The sequence below is a fragment of the Varanus komodoensis genome, unplaced genomic scaffold (genome assembly GCF_004798865.1).
Source record: "Varanus komodoensis strain SLA01 unplaced genomic scaffold, ASM479886v1 scaffold1, whole genome shotgun sequence".
NCBI classification, from domain to species: Eukaryota; Metazoa; Chordata; class Lepidosauria; order Squamata; family Varanidae; genus Varanus; species Varanus komodoensis.
In genome coordinates this window covers 39,273,655-39,291,390 of record NW_025335268.1, presented here as the reverse complement: position 1 = coordinate 39,291,390, position 17,736 = coordinate 39,273,655, and the positions used below count along the sequence as shown (strand labels likewise).

The 17,736-nt window shown below is 42.0% G+C and overlaps 1 protein-coding gene across 1 annotated transcript in view; it reads left to right on the top strand.

The window, feature by feature from the left end:
* GINM1 (glycoprotein integral membrane 1) overlaps nucleotides 1-17,736 on the top strand; it is a 28,270-nt gene that overhangs the window by 7,739 nt on the left and 2,795 nt on the right. Inside the window, exons 3-7 of the mRNA XM_044422947.1 lie at nucleotides 651-747; nucleotides 7,610-7,761; nucleotides 11,797-11,953; nucleotides 12,901-13,034; nucleotides 15,301-15,464. Coding sequence (XP_044278882.1) covers nucleotides 651-747; nucleotides 7,610-7,761; nucleotides 11,797-11,953; nucleotides 12,901-13,034; nucleotides 15,301-15,464 — 704 coding nt within the window. The remainder of the gene's footprint in view (nucleotides 1-650; nucleotides 748-7,609; nucleotides 7,762-11,796; nucleotides 11,954-12,900; nucleotides 13,035-15,300; nucleotides 15,465-17,736) is intronic.

The window sequence follows — 17,736 nt, the reverse complement described above, 5'->3', positions numbered from 1 at the left end:
TTGGTTCTATGATGTTGACAGGTGCTGTCAACAGTTTTCAGGTATGGATGTGCAGGGACAAGGACCACCAGAGTCACTGGAGGGACAGTGATACACAAAGCTCTCACTCCAGTCCTCTTGCTGGTGCTGGTGTGGGGTGCTATGGGTAAGGCTAAGGGAATGTTCCCACTTTAGCAGTGACTGCAAAAACAGGGAGGTAGTGGCTGAATACTGAATTAGTAATTGAGCTAAAGTTTGAACTTCAGTTTCCTAAATTCATTGCTAGTGCATCAACCTCTAGACTCTCACAGCTTCTGTATTCCTCTTGCTGTACATTACCTTTTTCATACAGAGTGGGTGACATTTAATGGGTAAAAATTTTAGTTGCAATTCATAACCTCTAATCAGTGGGAGAAGAGAAGGCATTGATTTCAGCATGACATGGATTGCAAGTTTTTTCATTAATTGGCTTTTATGTTTCCTTTTCTGCAACCTAAACCAGCATTTGTAATATATATTGGCATAACTTAAATTCAGTTAATACATAATTTCTTAAATTTGTTTGAATTTTAATCATTGTTATCATGAGTATTTTGATTAAACTAGATATTATTCTCATTTTTGTATTTTGAAATAAGTTTAATATATGGATGACTCTGCTTTTTCTTTAGGTTGTCCTTAATATATCCTATGTTAATGGCCAGGTGTATGTAAATGACTTCCCACTGAAGAGTGGAGTTGCAAGAATAAAGTGTCAGACTTTAATACGTGAGTATGCTTAATTCCTAATCTCTGTCATGTGCTGGTGTGCAATTTACGATTCATAGAATAACCAAGAGCGCAATCCTGGGCATGTTAAAAAGCATTTTCCATGTCTAAAGATTCATAGGATTATGCACTAATTGGCATTCTACTCTCTGTACATCTGGTCTGTTTATATGTGTGTATAAAAATATATCTGCTGTTAGGGTAATGTATTAAAACTGGTAGAAGACAAAATTGGATGTCTTCTCTGGATGCCATCTATAGCAAACCCATGTTGCATATATTCACATTCAGTCTGAATTCAGATCCTGATTTTGCGGAAAGCAGAGTTCTCCATTTGTTAAGTTATTTGTGCAAGGCAAAGAATTTGTGCAACAGGCCGGGCAGTATTAATGCAAGGATGTGACTCCACCCTGATAAGTCTTGTCCGTCTCCTCTCTTAAGCTGGCTCATATCCAGACAAGTTGGTGTAGGAGAAATAATACAGCACTGTGAGTGTTGTTTGAGATTATCTTTGTAACATTTTTTTCTGAAAACTTTCGTACGTAGTTTACATTCAATCCATGCTGGTGTTTTTCTTAAAAAGACATAAATATTATTCATGAACTACAAATTTAAAATTGCAGTTACTATAAAGGGGGAAACTGTTTCAGTTTACTTTCATTTGCCTTGTGGACTGGAACATCTTGGTTTGAGTATGTAGGCAAGATTTTACATAATTAATGAAGTAAGAGCAATTACATGCCACTGAGTAACTTTTAATGCACAGAGTATCTTGATGTGCTGGTGCTGGCCAGTCTCAAGGTTAGCTTTTGAGATCAGCTACCCTTTACAATCGGCTCTTGTACTAAGAATGTACTAATGTCTTTCTTAAATTGACTTTTGAAAGCCTAAAACATTATGCATTAATAACAAAACTTGATTTCCATTAGGGAGACCAGGCAGTAGCTCAGTGTAGCTTGATGTAGTAAAAGTGCTCCTATGCTTTCCCAGTTTAATATAGATCTAATCTAAAAGCTTATGTCTAAAGTTAGTTCTCTTGAACTCAGTGGGTGTTACATCTCCTTAAACTTGTTTAGGATTTTAGTTAGGTGCAGTCAACTCTCAATCATAAGACAAATCAGTATTGATTTAATAGAAGACCTAATTGCCTCCAGGAATTTGAATTACTGTGAAATGTTCGAAAGAAAAATATAAAGTGATTCTGTTGTAATACATTTTATTATTTCTCATATGTGTAAATTAGTGTGCCTACAGGCAGGCATTCACTGTACTATAATATGGCAGTGGGAGATAGGTAGGATAAGAGTGGGGAGGGTCTCTGCCAATAATAATCTCAATCTTTGTAGAAGAATAGAGGCATTTTGAACAGCCCCCCATGAAACTCCGCATCCTGATGTTGCACATGGATGCCACTGACATACTGCCGGCAGGCATCTTCTCAGCAGTAGTTACTTGACATGCAAAATAATTTAGCATGGTAATCGTGGCAATGATATATTGCCACTATTACCACTGATATAAACATACATGCTGCCAGCAAGAATTGACTACTTTCCACCCTTTTGTACTATGTGATCTGGTGATAGCAATGGGGATCCACCAAACAAGAGAACACCAATGGGATGCATATACCCATGAAACTTCCTAAGTGAATAGTTTTCTTGAGCATATTTCTCCTACACCAGCCTTCCCAAAACTAGTGCTCCCCTGAAGTGTTGGTCTACCGCACCAGGTTCAAGTGCGCACTTACTGAAGCATTTCAGTAAGAGTGCCATGAATGGGTTACTGCTTCTGTTGCACTCTATGTAGCTTCAAGGTTAACCTTTGGTTTACTGCCAGGAATCTCACCCTGGCTATGTTCAAGGCAACTTAAGGGTGAGCATGAATATGCAATGCTGAACAAAATTGCTGTGAGCTCTGTGGAACAAAGGAAGCTACTTGAGTTTCCATTTGATATGTAGCCATGCAAAGATGTGATAGTAAAAAGCATTCCGGTTTGCATTAAGTAAAGATATAGCAGCCTTTTGGGCTCTTTGAATACTGCTCCTGAAAGCAACCTTGACTCATGGAACCAGTGATGCTGTATTTGTGCTATAGAATCATATTATATAATCATAGAACTGGAAGGGCCATCAAGTCAACCCCCCTGCTCAGTGCAAGGCTCCGGGTTAAAGTATCCTTGACAGATGGCTGTTTGTCTGCCCCCTGAATGCTTCCAATTTGGGAGAGCCCATGACCTAATATTGTTGAGCCAAATATCTCCTATCTTGTAACTGTGTATTTGGTTCCCTTTTCCTGAGTGCAGAACTTGGCATTTGTTCCAATTGAATTTCATTCTATTTGCTTTCAACCCAGCACTCTAACCTATCAAGATCACTTTGAATTTTGATTCTGTCTTCCAGGATATTAGCTATCCCACACAATTTTGTGTTATCTGCATTTGATCAACATTTCCTACAACTCTTTGTCCAAATCATTAATAAAAATGTTGAAGAGCACTGGTCCCGTGCCTGAGACCTGCTTGTTCCTTTGCCCCACAGAGAAGGTGCCATTGAAGAGTCCTTTTTGAGGCCGATTCTGTGGATCCACCTGGTAGTTGTTTCATCTAACCCACCTTAAGCTAGTTTCCTGATCAGAATGTCATGGGACACTTGGTCCCTCAGACCACAAGGGAGGTTACTCAATCAAAACATAAGATCAGATTAGCCTAGCAAGATTTGTTCCATGCTGGCTTCTAGTAATTATTCCATAGCCTTCAAGGTGCTTCCAGACTGATGTCTTTATTATCTACTCCAAATTTTTCCCCAGGGTTAAGTGTCAGAGTGACTGGTCTATAGCACCTAGGATTCTCTTTCCCCACCTTTTGAAGATAGGGTCAACATTAGTCCTACTCTAGACATCTGGCACTTCACCCATCCTCCATGATTTCTTAAAGATAATGGTTTTGAGAGTTCTTCTGTCAGTTCCTTTATTACTCTAGGAGTAATAAAGACCTGGGAGACTTGAACTCATTCAAAGGATTTAGTTGTTCCTCAATCATTTGTTTATTATTCTCAAGCTTGAATCCCTCTCTTTCACTTTGATTTCTGCTGGGAGCTCATAAACCTGCTTCTGGGAGAAGACTGAGCATATTGGCATTTTTTTGTTATCTATTATCAATTTACCTTCCTCATAGAGAAGTTGAACCACTATTTCTTTTACTGTGCATGTATCTGAAAAAAGCTTCTGGTTGCTTTTAATATCCCTTGCTAGCCTCAGCTTATTCTCAGCTTTAACCTTTAGTCTTCGACCTTGCTTTTCATTGTTCTGAGTTTATTAAAATCAGCTCTCCCAAAATCCTGAGTATGGGTATGGTTAAGCTCCATTTTGGTTTCCTTTAAAGGCAGGTACTCATATGTTGTAATCACTTTTTCCCAGAGTTTGCATTCCTTCCACTTTATCCACTAGGTCATTCCCATTAGTATTTAGGATAGCTGATCTTCTAGTTCCCTCCTCCACTTTCTGTAGAAGAGACTTATCAATGCATTTCAAGAATTTCTTGGAGGGGCCACTTTTGACACAATTTGTCGCCCAACAGATACCAGGGTAATTGAAGTCCTCCATTATTATCACATCACACTTTCTTGAAATATTGGCAATTAGTTTGACAAACATTTCGTCTCCATCTCCTTGACTGGATGGTTGGGGTAGATTCTATTGTGGTCTTTTTATTCTTTTTGACACATTTATTTTGACCCAGATGCTCTTGATGAGACTACCAGGTTCATCTGTCTGTATTTCTCTGTAGGAATAACTATTTTTAACATACAATGCAAATCCACCATCTCTTCTGTTCTTTTTGAACAAGTTAAACCCTTCATTTGCTCTATTTCAGTCATGGGAGTCATCCCACTATGTTTCAGTAATACCTATAATGTCGTATTTGCCTTTGGGTGTTAAGAGTGAACATTCATTCTGTTGCTTTCCCATACTCTGGACATTAGCATATAGATCAGGGGTCTCAAACTCGCAGCCCGCGGGCCAGTTGCGGCCCGTGGAACGATATTTTGTGGCCCCCACTTGATATCAAAGTTTAGTGATAGTGCGGCCCGCACGTTTTTCTCACACGTACTTGCGTGAGTCGTTACCCTGGGCACAATGTTCCCTCTAAGCTGCGCGCCGGGACGGGTGGGCCATGGGAGAGGGGCCCTGCGGCCTTCAAAGCGCTGGCGGCGCCTAGGATGGCCTCCAGGAGCAACACGGGATGAGCGGCCCACCTCCACCACGGTGGTGGAATACTTGATGCGGCCCAGCCTCACCCCCAGGTAAGTTGAGTTTGAGACCCCTGATATAGATGCTGAAGTCCATGTACTTTGAGGTCTGGCTTCTTTCCTACATTATTGTGCAGACCAATTTGGGGTATTACCAGAGCTCTTTCTCACTGCTACGCTGCATAAACCTTCATCCACAGTTGCCTCCAAATGCCTGTCTCCCTCTTCCGTAGGATTCATTTGAAAGTCCTCCTGATGAAATTCTTCATGCTATGACCAAACTCTTGTGATGTGCAACCTGTCCCTTGCCAGTGGTCCTCCTTCCAAGAGCAAAGTCTCTGCTCTCAGAATCCAAATCTCTCATATTGACACGGCTTTCATAGCCAGTTGTTCAGAGGCAGTATTTTTCTTTTCTTTCTATTCCTCTTTCAAGAACTAGGAGGATAGATGAAAAGACTAGCTGGGTCACATATTTGTTGTTTCCTTTCTAGAGCTTCAAAATCTGATGTGATTCCTTTGTAGTTCCATTTGGCAGTATAATTTGTTCCTAGGTGGATTAGAAGAAAGGGATATGTGTCGATTATAAGCTATCCAGAGACTTTACTATTGGACAGCATATAACATTTTATTTATGTGTAGAAATAAATAAATATTGGCTTTATGAGCTTTTGCAGTCTTTCAATCACATCTCTAGTTCATGCTCTAGGGCAGGGGTCTCAAACTCAGCTTACCTGGGGGCCGCTGGAAGTAGAGTCTGGGTGAGGCTGGGCCACATCAAGTATTCCACCACCGCGGTGGTGGTGGGCCGCTCATCCCGCGTCACTCCCGGAGGCCGTCCCGGGCACCGCTGGTGCTTTGAAGGCCACAGGGCCCCTCCCCCGTGGCCCACTCGTCCCGGCGCGCAGCTTAGAGGGAACATTGCGCCCAGGGTAACGACTCACGCAGGTGCGTGTGAGAAAAACGTGCGGGCCGCACTATCACTAAACTTTGATATCAAGTGGGGGCCACAAAATACCATCCCACAGGCCGCAATTGGCCTGCGGGCCGCGAGTTTGAGACCCCTGCTCTAGGGAGACAGTATATCTGGTGAGTCCATGGGTCATCGTAACATACTTATGTTTCAGTCCCATGCAATAAGGAGTCTCCCACAAGAACTACTCTTCTCTTCTTGGTCAACTGACATTGTGCATCTTGCTCCCTGTCACCCAGGTACCCTTGTAATTCTGCTTCTGCAGGCTGTCCTCTGGTCTCACCCTCCAGCAGCAGAAAGCATTTACTTAGCTTTAGTGGTTCCGTTGGTACAAAGTGTCTTCTGATCCTACTCACAACTGTGACCCTTCTCCTGGGAGTTCCCTCTTCACTGGCTTTCCTCAGCTCAGCATTTTTATATCCATTGTTGCTCTGGTGCTTCTTGTTCCTGCAGTTCCACTATTCTAAGTACTCTTCCTATTCTTTTATTCCTTGGAGGGTGAACATCAGCTACTTAAGAACTGCCACTGTTCGTCTTTTAGCATAACCAGCTTGTATTTATTGCACGTATATGCTATATTAGCCTCAGGCAGGAACGCAAACATTGCATGTACCTTGCAGGTCACTACTACTGAAGAGTCCTTTCCATCCTTTGCATGCTATAGAATAAGAAGGGGCAAATGTAGATGTTTTGGTTTTTGCACGTCGCTAGGCATGTGTGCTCCTGTCTTGAGCCAGGCAGTTGAAGTCTGCCTGGGGTTGACCTGAGTCCTTTCATAAGCTGTCCTTCTAGAATCTGTGAGCCTCCTCCCATGCTTGGCCTGTTCCTGCAAAGAAAGCTGAACTGAGAGGAAGTCCATAAACACTTGCAGACTCCCAGTTGCAACCGGCAACCTTCACTGTCAGATGCAGCCACCCAAACAGTTCCTGGCCACCAGCTTTCTTCCCTGCCTGCTGCTGTTGATGGAGGTGGCAGTGGCACCAGGCATGGAGTTGGGGTGCTGCAAACGGGTGTACCAGGTGCCAACCTTCTTCACCATCCGCTGCTGCTTCCACTGAGTGTGAAAGAGGAGTGCTACAAGTGGGTGCGCCAGGCACTGTTCCTGGCAAACAGTCTTCTTCCCATGCAGTGCAACTGGTGGAGGCAGTGCTGGGTGTGGAAGAGGGGCACTGTTTGTGCAGTGTATGGGACTCAGTTCCTAGAGAGCCCCTGTGAATGCTGGGAGCACTTGCCAAGAACTTGGGCTCAGGGCTACTGCAAAGTGGACCGGAGTCCAGGGAGTCAAGCCCAGGGAATCTGGTGGATTCCCATGCCCGGATGGATTCCTTGCATATCCTTAATTTGGCTTCTCTGCCTCTTGCCGTAACCTCCTCTCACTTCCCAGATTTCCTGTACTTCTAGTGCCTTCCAGATGTTTTGGGTCAATTCCAGTCAGCTCCTGGAGCCAGTTTGGCTAGTGGTCAGGATGCTGAGAGTTATCCAAAATATCTGGAGGTCATCAGGTTGTGGAAAGTTGCTGTACTGCAATGTAGGACAAGATTCAGTTTGCAGCTTGATCAGTTCACATTTTATGTATTATTTGTTTTTAGAGATTGTGCATCTTTGCATGACCACTTTATGACACACAGTTATTTGTTGTTAGTGGAAAATGGAAGCTCTAACACTAAACTGGATCACAAGCGGTTGGGCATTGTCAGCGTTCGCATTATGGTCCACGAGTGGCCAATGGCATCCAGCTCCAACTTACAGTTGATTGTTGTTCAGGAGGAAGTGACAGAAATTGATGGAAAGCAGGTAAATCATATTTCTTTCCCTTGCTATTTCCATTCTCCTCTTCCCCCTGCTTGTGATCCTCTTCTGTTCACCCTGAAATTCCTGCTACATTCACCTTATCTCTAAACTTAAGGGCGTGTGGGGAGGGAAGGGGATGAGGAACAAGAAAGAAAGGCTACAACTGTGGAGTGGTGAGGAATGGTGACGTAGTGGTTAGTTGCAAAGGGTCAAAGAGGGAGGGAAGGCTGTTGCAGTGATGGTGCACATGCAGGGCCATACAGAGAATGGAAGGGCTGCAGGTTGGGTTCAGATGACATGCCACATGTTTAACCTATGATGTGCTGCAGCGCACATGGGCACCAGGCTTCATAGACAATCCTGTGTTGTGGGTTGCCATGTCATATGACCCCAGCAAGCTTGGGTTAACGGTCAAAGAACAAATGCATAATAATAAAACAGACCGTGCATTTTTTCAAGGGTTAACCATGCTTGCCAGGTTTGCACATCAGGACAACTCATGAGTGAGTGTGGCATATTCAAAATGGCAGCCTTAGTTTGGGCTGTCATATTGTGTGAACAGCCCCTCTGTCACCACCAGTGCTCGAATCAAATAGGAGGTACAACGCAGATTAATATAATGGCACTTAACTAGCAGCAGTTGAATTTTCAGTTCATTTCCTAATGAACTTACCCTTTTAATTGCCATAGTATGCTGAGCTGATTTTAGTTTCTCAGGGCATTTTTACCATTATCTCAGGATCTTTTTCCTGGGTTGTCCTCCCCAACACAACCTCACTTTTCTAAAAGTGGGTATGTCCAAATATATTTCACTGCGAACTCAAGACTGAAATCTTATCTGTCATTCCGCTGTTGAATCTTTATGAGATTTGTAACTTGAAACCTTATGGTGCTGTGTACAGAAAGTGTGATGCTAATGGGCGGCCTTTAAACAGATGATGATGATGATGATGCCGCCGCTTCCAGTGCCACCAGTAGGCTTAAGACATTAGAAGTTACTTGTGATTCGTGCTGCCTGGAAGAATATGTAGCAAAATCACTTTGTATTGGAAAATTCTTACTGAAAGATGTGTGAATTGTGCCAAGTGCAGTTAGTTGGAATTAAATGACTCAGTAGTTCCAAATAAGTGTGATTAGGAGCATCTGCTGCTGCTGCTATTGTTCCAGCTTCTGCAATCTTTTCAGAGACTGGATGGTTCTCCATAAAACGGAAGAGAAAGCTAGCAGTCACTCAAGGGAGTAGTGGGATATGTTTGCCTCATAATTCCTGAAATTAAAGTTAGAGCACCCTCATTTTGGCCGATACGATATACGTATCTGTAACATGCTTTGATGAATTCTGTGCTGTCAAGAAAACAGAGCTTGGTTTGTTAATGTCAACCATTTGGGAAAGACAATACAAAATTGGTTGTTTGGTTGTGAACTCTGGGTTGTTTAAACTATGGGCGAACCCAGAACCGTGGATTGTTTTGGTAGATGACAAAGACAGTTGGCAGCAGTGGTAAAAAGAACCCCAGCAGCTCTACATGCTAGTACTACAATATCAAGAAGCTGTTTGAGATACAAGAAAGGAGCAGATGTAGGAGGAGCAGATTAGACAAAGAACCTCGGAACTGAGAGAACAACGGTTTGTTTTTCTGCCAGACAAACCCTGGTAGGGAAACAAATGAGGGCTTAAATAAACCATACACTGCTTTCCCTATTGCTATTATGTTTATGCCCTGCCTTTGTTCCTCTTGCAAAGAACCCAAGCTCTTCTCCTCTGTATTTTATTCCCAGAGCAACCTTGTGGGATAAGTTAGGCTGAGAGGCCAGCAGCAGCCAGTGAGCTTTACAGCTGAAAGGAGACTAGAATGCATTCACCTGAGTCCCAGTTCAACACTCCAACCCTTGTACCTCACTGTTTGGCGAGACTGAGGGTTCTGTCACTTCTTTAGAGACAGGATTACTTTTCCTTCTTTCAAAGTGCCGAGACATGAAGGGATGCCATATAAAAGTTTTATAAAATAAATAAACAAACAAATATTAAATAGATAACTTATGAATAGTTAAGCATAAGTTACATGGTGTGAGTCGGGGAGTGGGGGTGGGCTGAACCTCAGAGAAACAAATTCAGCCTGGGGGTCCCAGTCTGGTCCTCCCGGATTCACCAGCTGGCCATGCCACTTTTCCCACATTTTCCCACTACCTGCCCCCTCCATCCAATGGCCTATTGCTTGGTGATTTCCAGGACGTTTTCTTTCCTTTTTTAAAAAAGGGTGAAATGGTTCACAAAGGTTCAGTTACAAGGAACAGAACCTGGTAAGTTGGTTTTGGTTCCTTGCCAGATAAAGATGGGGTATGAATATAATGTAATTTAAAATACTGGCAGAAAGAGGTTTAAGTTAAAATATGCTAGTGCTTTGATTGCACCCCTCCCTTTTGCCTTTGGCCCCATCCATCCTTGGAATGAAACCCCCATGAATTGCTTTGAAATTGAACCTGAACCTGACCCTTGGCTTGAAAGGATTCCACACCTTTGTATTACATTATAATGCCACAGACACTTTACATTCAGTATCATACCTGTGGTCAAAACATAACAGATATTTGCTGAAGAATTCAAACAGTGGATACTGCTGATGCTGGCCAGTTAGATACCTTGATCCAGCAACAGGTTTCTACTCACAAACCAGCTTCTTTATGAATACAGGACTCCCATCAAATAGGTGGCTTATGCATAGTGATCCTGTACTATCCTGGGGAAGCATTGCATCTCCATTGCTTCCAAAAGCAAATTTGTACTATTGGGAGGTTCAAAGTTAATAATTAGAACCTTCAAAGCTTTTCTCAGTTCCATTGAAAGAAACATTTCCAGTGACAATAAAAAGATCAAAAGCTTTAAAAAGATTAGCTTATGAGTGGCTCCTAAAATGAACCTTGGCAGTTCTACAAACAAAAAGCTTAAAAAAATACAGCTGCATAAAATTTGATGACCATGTATACAAAATCCTTGAAAGATATGTCAGTATTTATCTTCCATGGTCATTCCTGCAGTGATTATTAAAAAGATAGGCATGCGTGTGTTCTTTTTAATAAAAAGATAAGACAAGTTTTGTACTCAGGGTGCGCATTCACTGCCCAAAGATAGGTAGCACCAATAACCTTTAGACAACATTATGATAGATTTGATGGGACAGGGCATACCAGAAAAGAAACTTCGCATTCATGCTGGAGGAAAAATGTGCATTTGGGATCTACGACTAAGCTAGCAATGCAGTCCTTTTAAGCAAGGGTTGGCAAAGTGGCTTTTGCAAGCACACTTCCATCCTGAGTGAATTAAGGAAAGGAGGCAGCTTGCTGCTGCTTCACATCCCAACACTTGGCCACAATATTGTCCAAGGGTTGCAGGTTATGTTTTGAGTGTTTGGTCACTTGCATCCAGAACTGGGTGCTGTTTGGAAGGGCACAGACTATTTACTGCTTCCCTACAGTCTAACATAGGCAGTCCCTTTCTTCCTCAACTAGGCAGATGCCTTTGGTGGTTTTCTCTACCATGCAGGCACTAATGCAAGTTCCTCCCCATAGTGCATGGGGAGAGATGGTTTTGATTTTCCTACTTCCTACTATTTTTCAGACTGCCCAGAATTGCTGCCAACAGCAGAAACCTTAAACTACCTTTTGTGCACCCTCCCTTTCCTTCCCTCTCACAATAGCCTCTTAGGCCATTATTGAATACTTACTCTCTCCCCCAAGATACTGGGAACTCAGATCAACGACTGAAAGTGGTAACTTATAATATGCAAAGGCAAAAGTAGCATTTGGTACAATTTCATCTTAATGTCTTTCCTTTTTTAATTAATTTGCTGAAGCAAATTGCTGTTGCTAGTAAGTGCCGTTTTTTCTTATTTCCTGTGCTCTGCTTGATAAGAGGAAATATTTGACCTTTTTCTACTGGAGTAGGTCACTTTCTTTGTGAAATTCTGTACCATTTACACACTTTTCTCAGTTTTACAATTTCTCCAAGGAGACTGTTCATATTGTTGCACTTTTTTGCAGGTTCAGCAAGATGATGTGACTGAAATAGATATATTGGTAAAGGACTCAAGAGTCCTTCGACACACAAATTACACTGTTCCACTGAAGGAAAGTATGCTGTATTCCATCCCCAGAGACAATGATGCCTTATTCACACTTCCAAACATTGCAGGAAAAGGTACACAATCACAATTCAGTTCAACTTTCTGACATGTATTCTCTGTTATAGAAGGTGCTGTTACCATTTAAGTTTGCTTTGTTCATTATAATCTTAGGATCCACACACCAGAAAAGGGAGAACTTAATTAATGAAAGTAGGATGCAATCCGATGATGCTGCCTGTCACTCTCTAAGCTCAGGAGGGTGACAGGCATCTGTGGAGTGTGGGGAGAAGGTGGAGGTGAAGGTAATCTGCTTTCAGATTGCAAAGCATTGAAAAGGCTGGTTTTGGCTGGCTAAGTGTGGTTCTTTGAAGTGAGAGGGATAGAGGCTGAAGTGCTGCCGGGATATATCTTGTTTATCTTGTATCTAATCTTGGTGTTGCTCATCTTTTCCCCTCTCATCCCTGGGAGCTTCCCCAGAAGCTTTTCTCTGAGGTTGCTTGGAGAAGCAGGTGGCTGTTGGGGGAATGAGAGGAACCTGAGCAGGGATTCTGTCTTGCAAAGTTGGAGCGATTTTCAGACCTTGTCTCTGGGAAGCCAAAAAGGCCTGTGGCTGTCCAGTGGCCATAGGATTGTGCTGCTATTAATGAATGACTTTGAAAATGTTTTGGGGCCATTTCCCCAATGGTCAAATTGGTAAACACTTTTAAACAAAAACATAGTAAGACAAAAGCATTAGAAAGTAGCAAGTGAAAGAAAAAGTAGAGGTGGAAATCTAATGGCAGTAAAAATGTCTTTCAGAAAACAGTCAGAGATTGCTTGTTTTCACATTTTAAAGCAGGACAAATTAATGAGGTAATGTTTGGCTTTTCCTTTGTACTATCCTTGTGAAATAGGCAGTTTTGAACTTCTCAAATGGAGGAAAAGTTTACTTTTTGTCTCCAAACTGCTTCTTTTCAATGTCATCTACAAAGATGAAATTCACAACAAAAAACTAACCTGTTCTTCTTTATATTGCTTTAAGTGGATGTTGAAAGTCCACTACAAACAACCAGCCACTATCTTCTCAGACAAGTAGAAACGACAATTGATGAAGAGACAATGCCTGGCAAATTGCCAGAGACTCCCCTCCGAACAGAACTTCCATCCTCCTATAAGGTATGTTTATTGACCTCATCGCTTGGTGAAGGGGATTTCTTGCATGGAGACACTCCGGGAGTCTACTAGTGTGCGGAGATTGGATAGGCGGGCAGAGTACTGTTGATATATCAGCTCAGACCATCGCTCCATTTGGTTCAGTACTGTCTGCACCAGCCTTCCCAACTTGATGCTTTCCAAGTATTTTGCTCTAGAGTTTCCCAGCATTCCTGGACATTGGCTGTGCTGAGTGGGGCTGATGGAGTTGCAGTCCAAAACATCTGGAAGGTGCCCAGTTGGGGAAGGCTGGTCTGCCTAGATGACCAGTGCCTCTCCTGGGTTTCAGACAAGAGTGTTTCACAGCCACGAACTGAACTTGAGGAACTTGGCATAAAATTGTTTTTCTTTCCCATTCAGCTCTGTTCCGGATTCTTGTAGAAAAAGATACAATAAATCTGATTTTTGCTTAGGTTGGGTCTTCTCATTTCTTTCTCATTTGAAGCCGAGTGCCTGGAGGAGACCTTTTTCCTGCCTCAGGCTTTTATGTAACTTGTGAGGGGAACAATGGATCGAGGCTTAAGGATGATGATCTCATTGTTTTTCTCACGAGCCAAAGACAGGATAAGCTAGGATCGATGATAATACAACTCTGTGGTGTGGTGCTTAGAATGTTGGACTGGAACCCAGGAGAGCTGGGTTTGCGTTCCCACTAGGCCATGGGGCTCATTGGGTGGTGTTGGGCAAGTCATTGTCTCAGCCTACCTCACAGGGTTGATACACTAGAGAAGAGGAGCAGGTATGCCCCTATGGCACCCTTTGGAAGAAGGATGAGATACAACAGTAACATAATAAATAAACATGAACAGGAAATGGAAAGGCAATCCAGTGGCCAAGGTATATGAACAAAATATATGTATATCCCCACATACTTACATATCCACATACGTGTGTGTGTGTGTAAAATAAACTGTGGATATGGCCTTTTTCCTGGGGCAAATGTTAATTGTAGAGGGATAAAAGCAAAAGAACAAGGTGAAAGTGTCTGGAACTAGGAAAAACATACGGAAATATAATGAACTGGTTAGCCACTGCACAGAATATAAGATCCAAGGAAAGGACAGGGTAAGTCACACTGGCACTGGTACTGGTCTGTGTCAAAGAGAGCACTGTGTGCTATAAAGTGAAACCCATCAGAAGTTTAATCCAGCAAGTACTATTGGTAGAAATAGCAATATTAAAATATTAATATTTAAATTAATATTTAATATCAAAATAACAATATTAAATAGCAAAAATTGATATTGTATTGTGGACATGTTGTCACTCTCTTGACCAAACCTGATGATAATCTAAAGGAAAAGAAAAGAGATGGGGTAGTTGACAAAAGATAAATTATTGTGATAATGGGCAACGTCAGCTAATCTCACTTTGGATCATTGTATAACCAGATCAAAACAAAGATACAAACTATTTTGCCATGAAGTTCATCACTCAAAACACATGTGAAGTCAACAAGAAAGGATATGACCCTTAATTTAGAGATAATTGTTTCCAAATATTTGAGAATTTGAATTTATTTCAATTGATATGTTGTCCAGAAAGTCTCTTTTAATTTCAGAAGAAGAAATTTCCAAGCACAAAATAATCCTTCAACTAGGATTATTAAAAGAGGTTAGAAAGCCCATCTGGGCACTTGGGGGTTACTTTAAATTGCTATAATAAAGGAGATAAAATCCATGCAGTGGATTCAGGGTGTAAATAAATGCAAGAGAACACACACAGCACAAAGTTTCATGAAATGTGCAAGTTGATAAGGTAAGCAGCGAAAGCATTCAAGGAAAAACATTTTGGGGAATTTCAAGCTGATGGCAGGGATAGGTGGGAACAGAAAATACTCCTTCCATGAACTTCCCCCTCTTTTGGCTTTTCTTAGAATGCAAGTGTCTGATCAAAAGCAGTATACTTTTGAATATCGGATGCATTGTAGTCTGCCTTTTGACTTCGCAGATGCATCTAGCCAGCTAGTGCTGGCCCAGATGGACTAATGGCTTGATCCACTGGGCCTCTTTTTAAGTTTTCAGTGGAACTTAGAGATACTTCATTTGGCGGAAAACATACCCAAAATTTATGGTTTATTTGTCAGTAAACAAGTAATGACTGAGATCTAAAAATCATTGGGTTTGGGCATTTGGCCTACAGCAAAAGGTTCACAGACTGTATTGTGTCAAATAGTAACATGCTGCCTTCTGTGAGGCTCAGAATCTCAGGGATTTCATTGACATTTCAGGTAATGTGCCAGTGGGTGGAAGAACTGAGGAAAGAGCTTTGCAGACTCTGGCTTAACTCCTTCCCAGTGTTCTTTAATCTTATGGAGGTCATTGTGGTTGGAGTGGTTGGAGCAGCTTTAATCATAAAAGTCTTAAAAGTGTGCTGTCCCTCATGTGAACCTAGGTAAGTACTTTTTATCTAAGGTAGGTAGGTACTTTTCACTCGTAATGGAAGACATGCTAGAGGAGTTTTGATTAACAAATAATAGCTTTGTGCTCACACCTGTAGTGTCAAAACTAGGCCCAGTTTCACTGGTGCAGGACTTCCCAAAATACTGGAATAAAGAGATGGACAAATGTGAATATAGCACACTTTAATAACTTTTACTCATTTTTCTGTATTTCAAATGGGATTGTCTTATTTTTATTTTATTAAAACTCTCTTTTGAACCCACTGCCTGAAAAGAATTCTAAGGTGAGGAATTGGGTCAGCTGGCCACTAAAGGAAAGTGGGAAGGCATCACCTGCACGGAAGGGAAGGAAGAAAACTTCCACGTGCACAGGCAGCATATAATTTTACGCCCAACACATTCTGAACTTTAGTAACAAAAGGAATATACAAAATAAAAATTTCTACATGCTTAGTTAATAAATCTTGGGAATGTTTCATAACTTGTCAACAGAATGGTGGGGAAAGGGCAGCCAAATTATGGTGCGCAGTATGGTTAGAGCATTGAGGTGGGACTTGGGAGATCTAGATTCTAGTCTCTGCTTGGCTATGAAGCCAATCTCACTGGGAGTCTTTGAGCCAGTCACCTACTCCAGCTCTCCATGGTTGTTGTGAGGATAAAATGGAATGGAGCACCACCATGTAAGCCACCTCAGTTTCCTTGTAAGAAGCAAAAAGGCAGGTGAATAAATACATAAATAACAAAACTAAATGGCCCAGAATAAACACTCGTTGCAATAGAAAGTCAGTGGGTTGGATCTGGCTTCTTTTTTGCTAGAAGGTGCATTCCTTGAGAAGTAGAGGAATGGAGAGCATTGCCCGTTTCCACCACATCTGCAGCCCCAGTGGTGTGTTCTCCATTGACCCCAGTCATCCAGAGCAGACCTGGGTGAAACAGGGCAGGCACATTTCGGACTGGTAGGGGTTTTTTTTTTTTTTTTTGAAAACCCAAGGTGTGCAACCAGAGCCAGACACAAAAAGGAACCAAGACAGTTATTTACTGTGCTTGCTGAACCATGCGCTTCCATATATAAAATTTTACATGTGAGTAACCAGCAAAGACAGGGCAAAGAAATAGAAGAAAACAGTAGAATAGGGAAGACCAGAGATCTCTTCAAGAAAATTGGGGATATGAAGGGAACGTTTCATGCAAAGATGGGCATGATAAAGGACCAAAATGGCAGGGACCTAACAGAGGCAGAAAAGATTAAGAAGAGGTGGCAAGATTACACAAAAGAACTGCACAAGAAAGAGCTTAACGTTCCTGATAACCACGATGGGGTGGTTACTGACCTCGAGCCAGACATCCTGGAATGTGAAGTCAAATGGGCCTTAGGAAGTCTGAGCAACAACAAAGCTAGTGGAGGCGACAGTATTCCAGCTGAGCTATTCAAAATCTTAAAGACGATGCAGTAAAAGTGCTACACTCAATATGCCAGCTAATTTGGAAAACTCTACAGGGCCGCAGGATTGGAAAATGTCAGTTTACATTCTGTTTCCAAAGAAGGGCAATGCCAAAGAATGTTCAAACTACCGCACCATTGCACTCATTTCACATGCTAGCAAAGTTATGCTCAAAATCCTACAAGCTAGGCTCCAGCAGTATGTGGACCGATAACTACCAGAAGTACAGGCAGGATTTCAAAGAGAGAGAGGAACTAGAGATCAAATTGCCAACATACGCTGGATCATGGAGAAAGCTAGGGAGTTCCAGAAAAACATCTACTTCTGCTTCATTGACTATGCTAAAGCCTTTGATTGTGTGGATCACAACACATTGTCGCAAGTTCTGAGTACCAGACCATCTTATTTGTCTCTTGAGAAACCTATACGCGGGTCAAGAAGCAACAGTGAGAACTGGACACGGAACCACTGAATGGTTCAAAATTGAGAAAGGAATTCGGCAAGGCTGTATATTGTCACCCTGCCTATGTAACTTGTATGCACAGCACAGCATGCGAAAGGCAGGGCTAGATGAATCATCTGTTGGAATTAAGATTGTTGGGAGAAATAACAACCTCAGATATGCAGATGATACCACTCTAATGGCAGAAAGTGAAGAGGAACTAAAGAGCCTCTTGATGTGGGTGAAGGAGGAGAGCACAAAAGTTGGCTTGAAACTCAACATTAAGAAAACTAAGATCATGGCATCCGGTCCTCTCACTTCCTGGCAAATAGATGGGGAAGACATGGAGGTAGTGACAGATTTTATTTTCCTGGGCTCCAA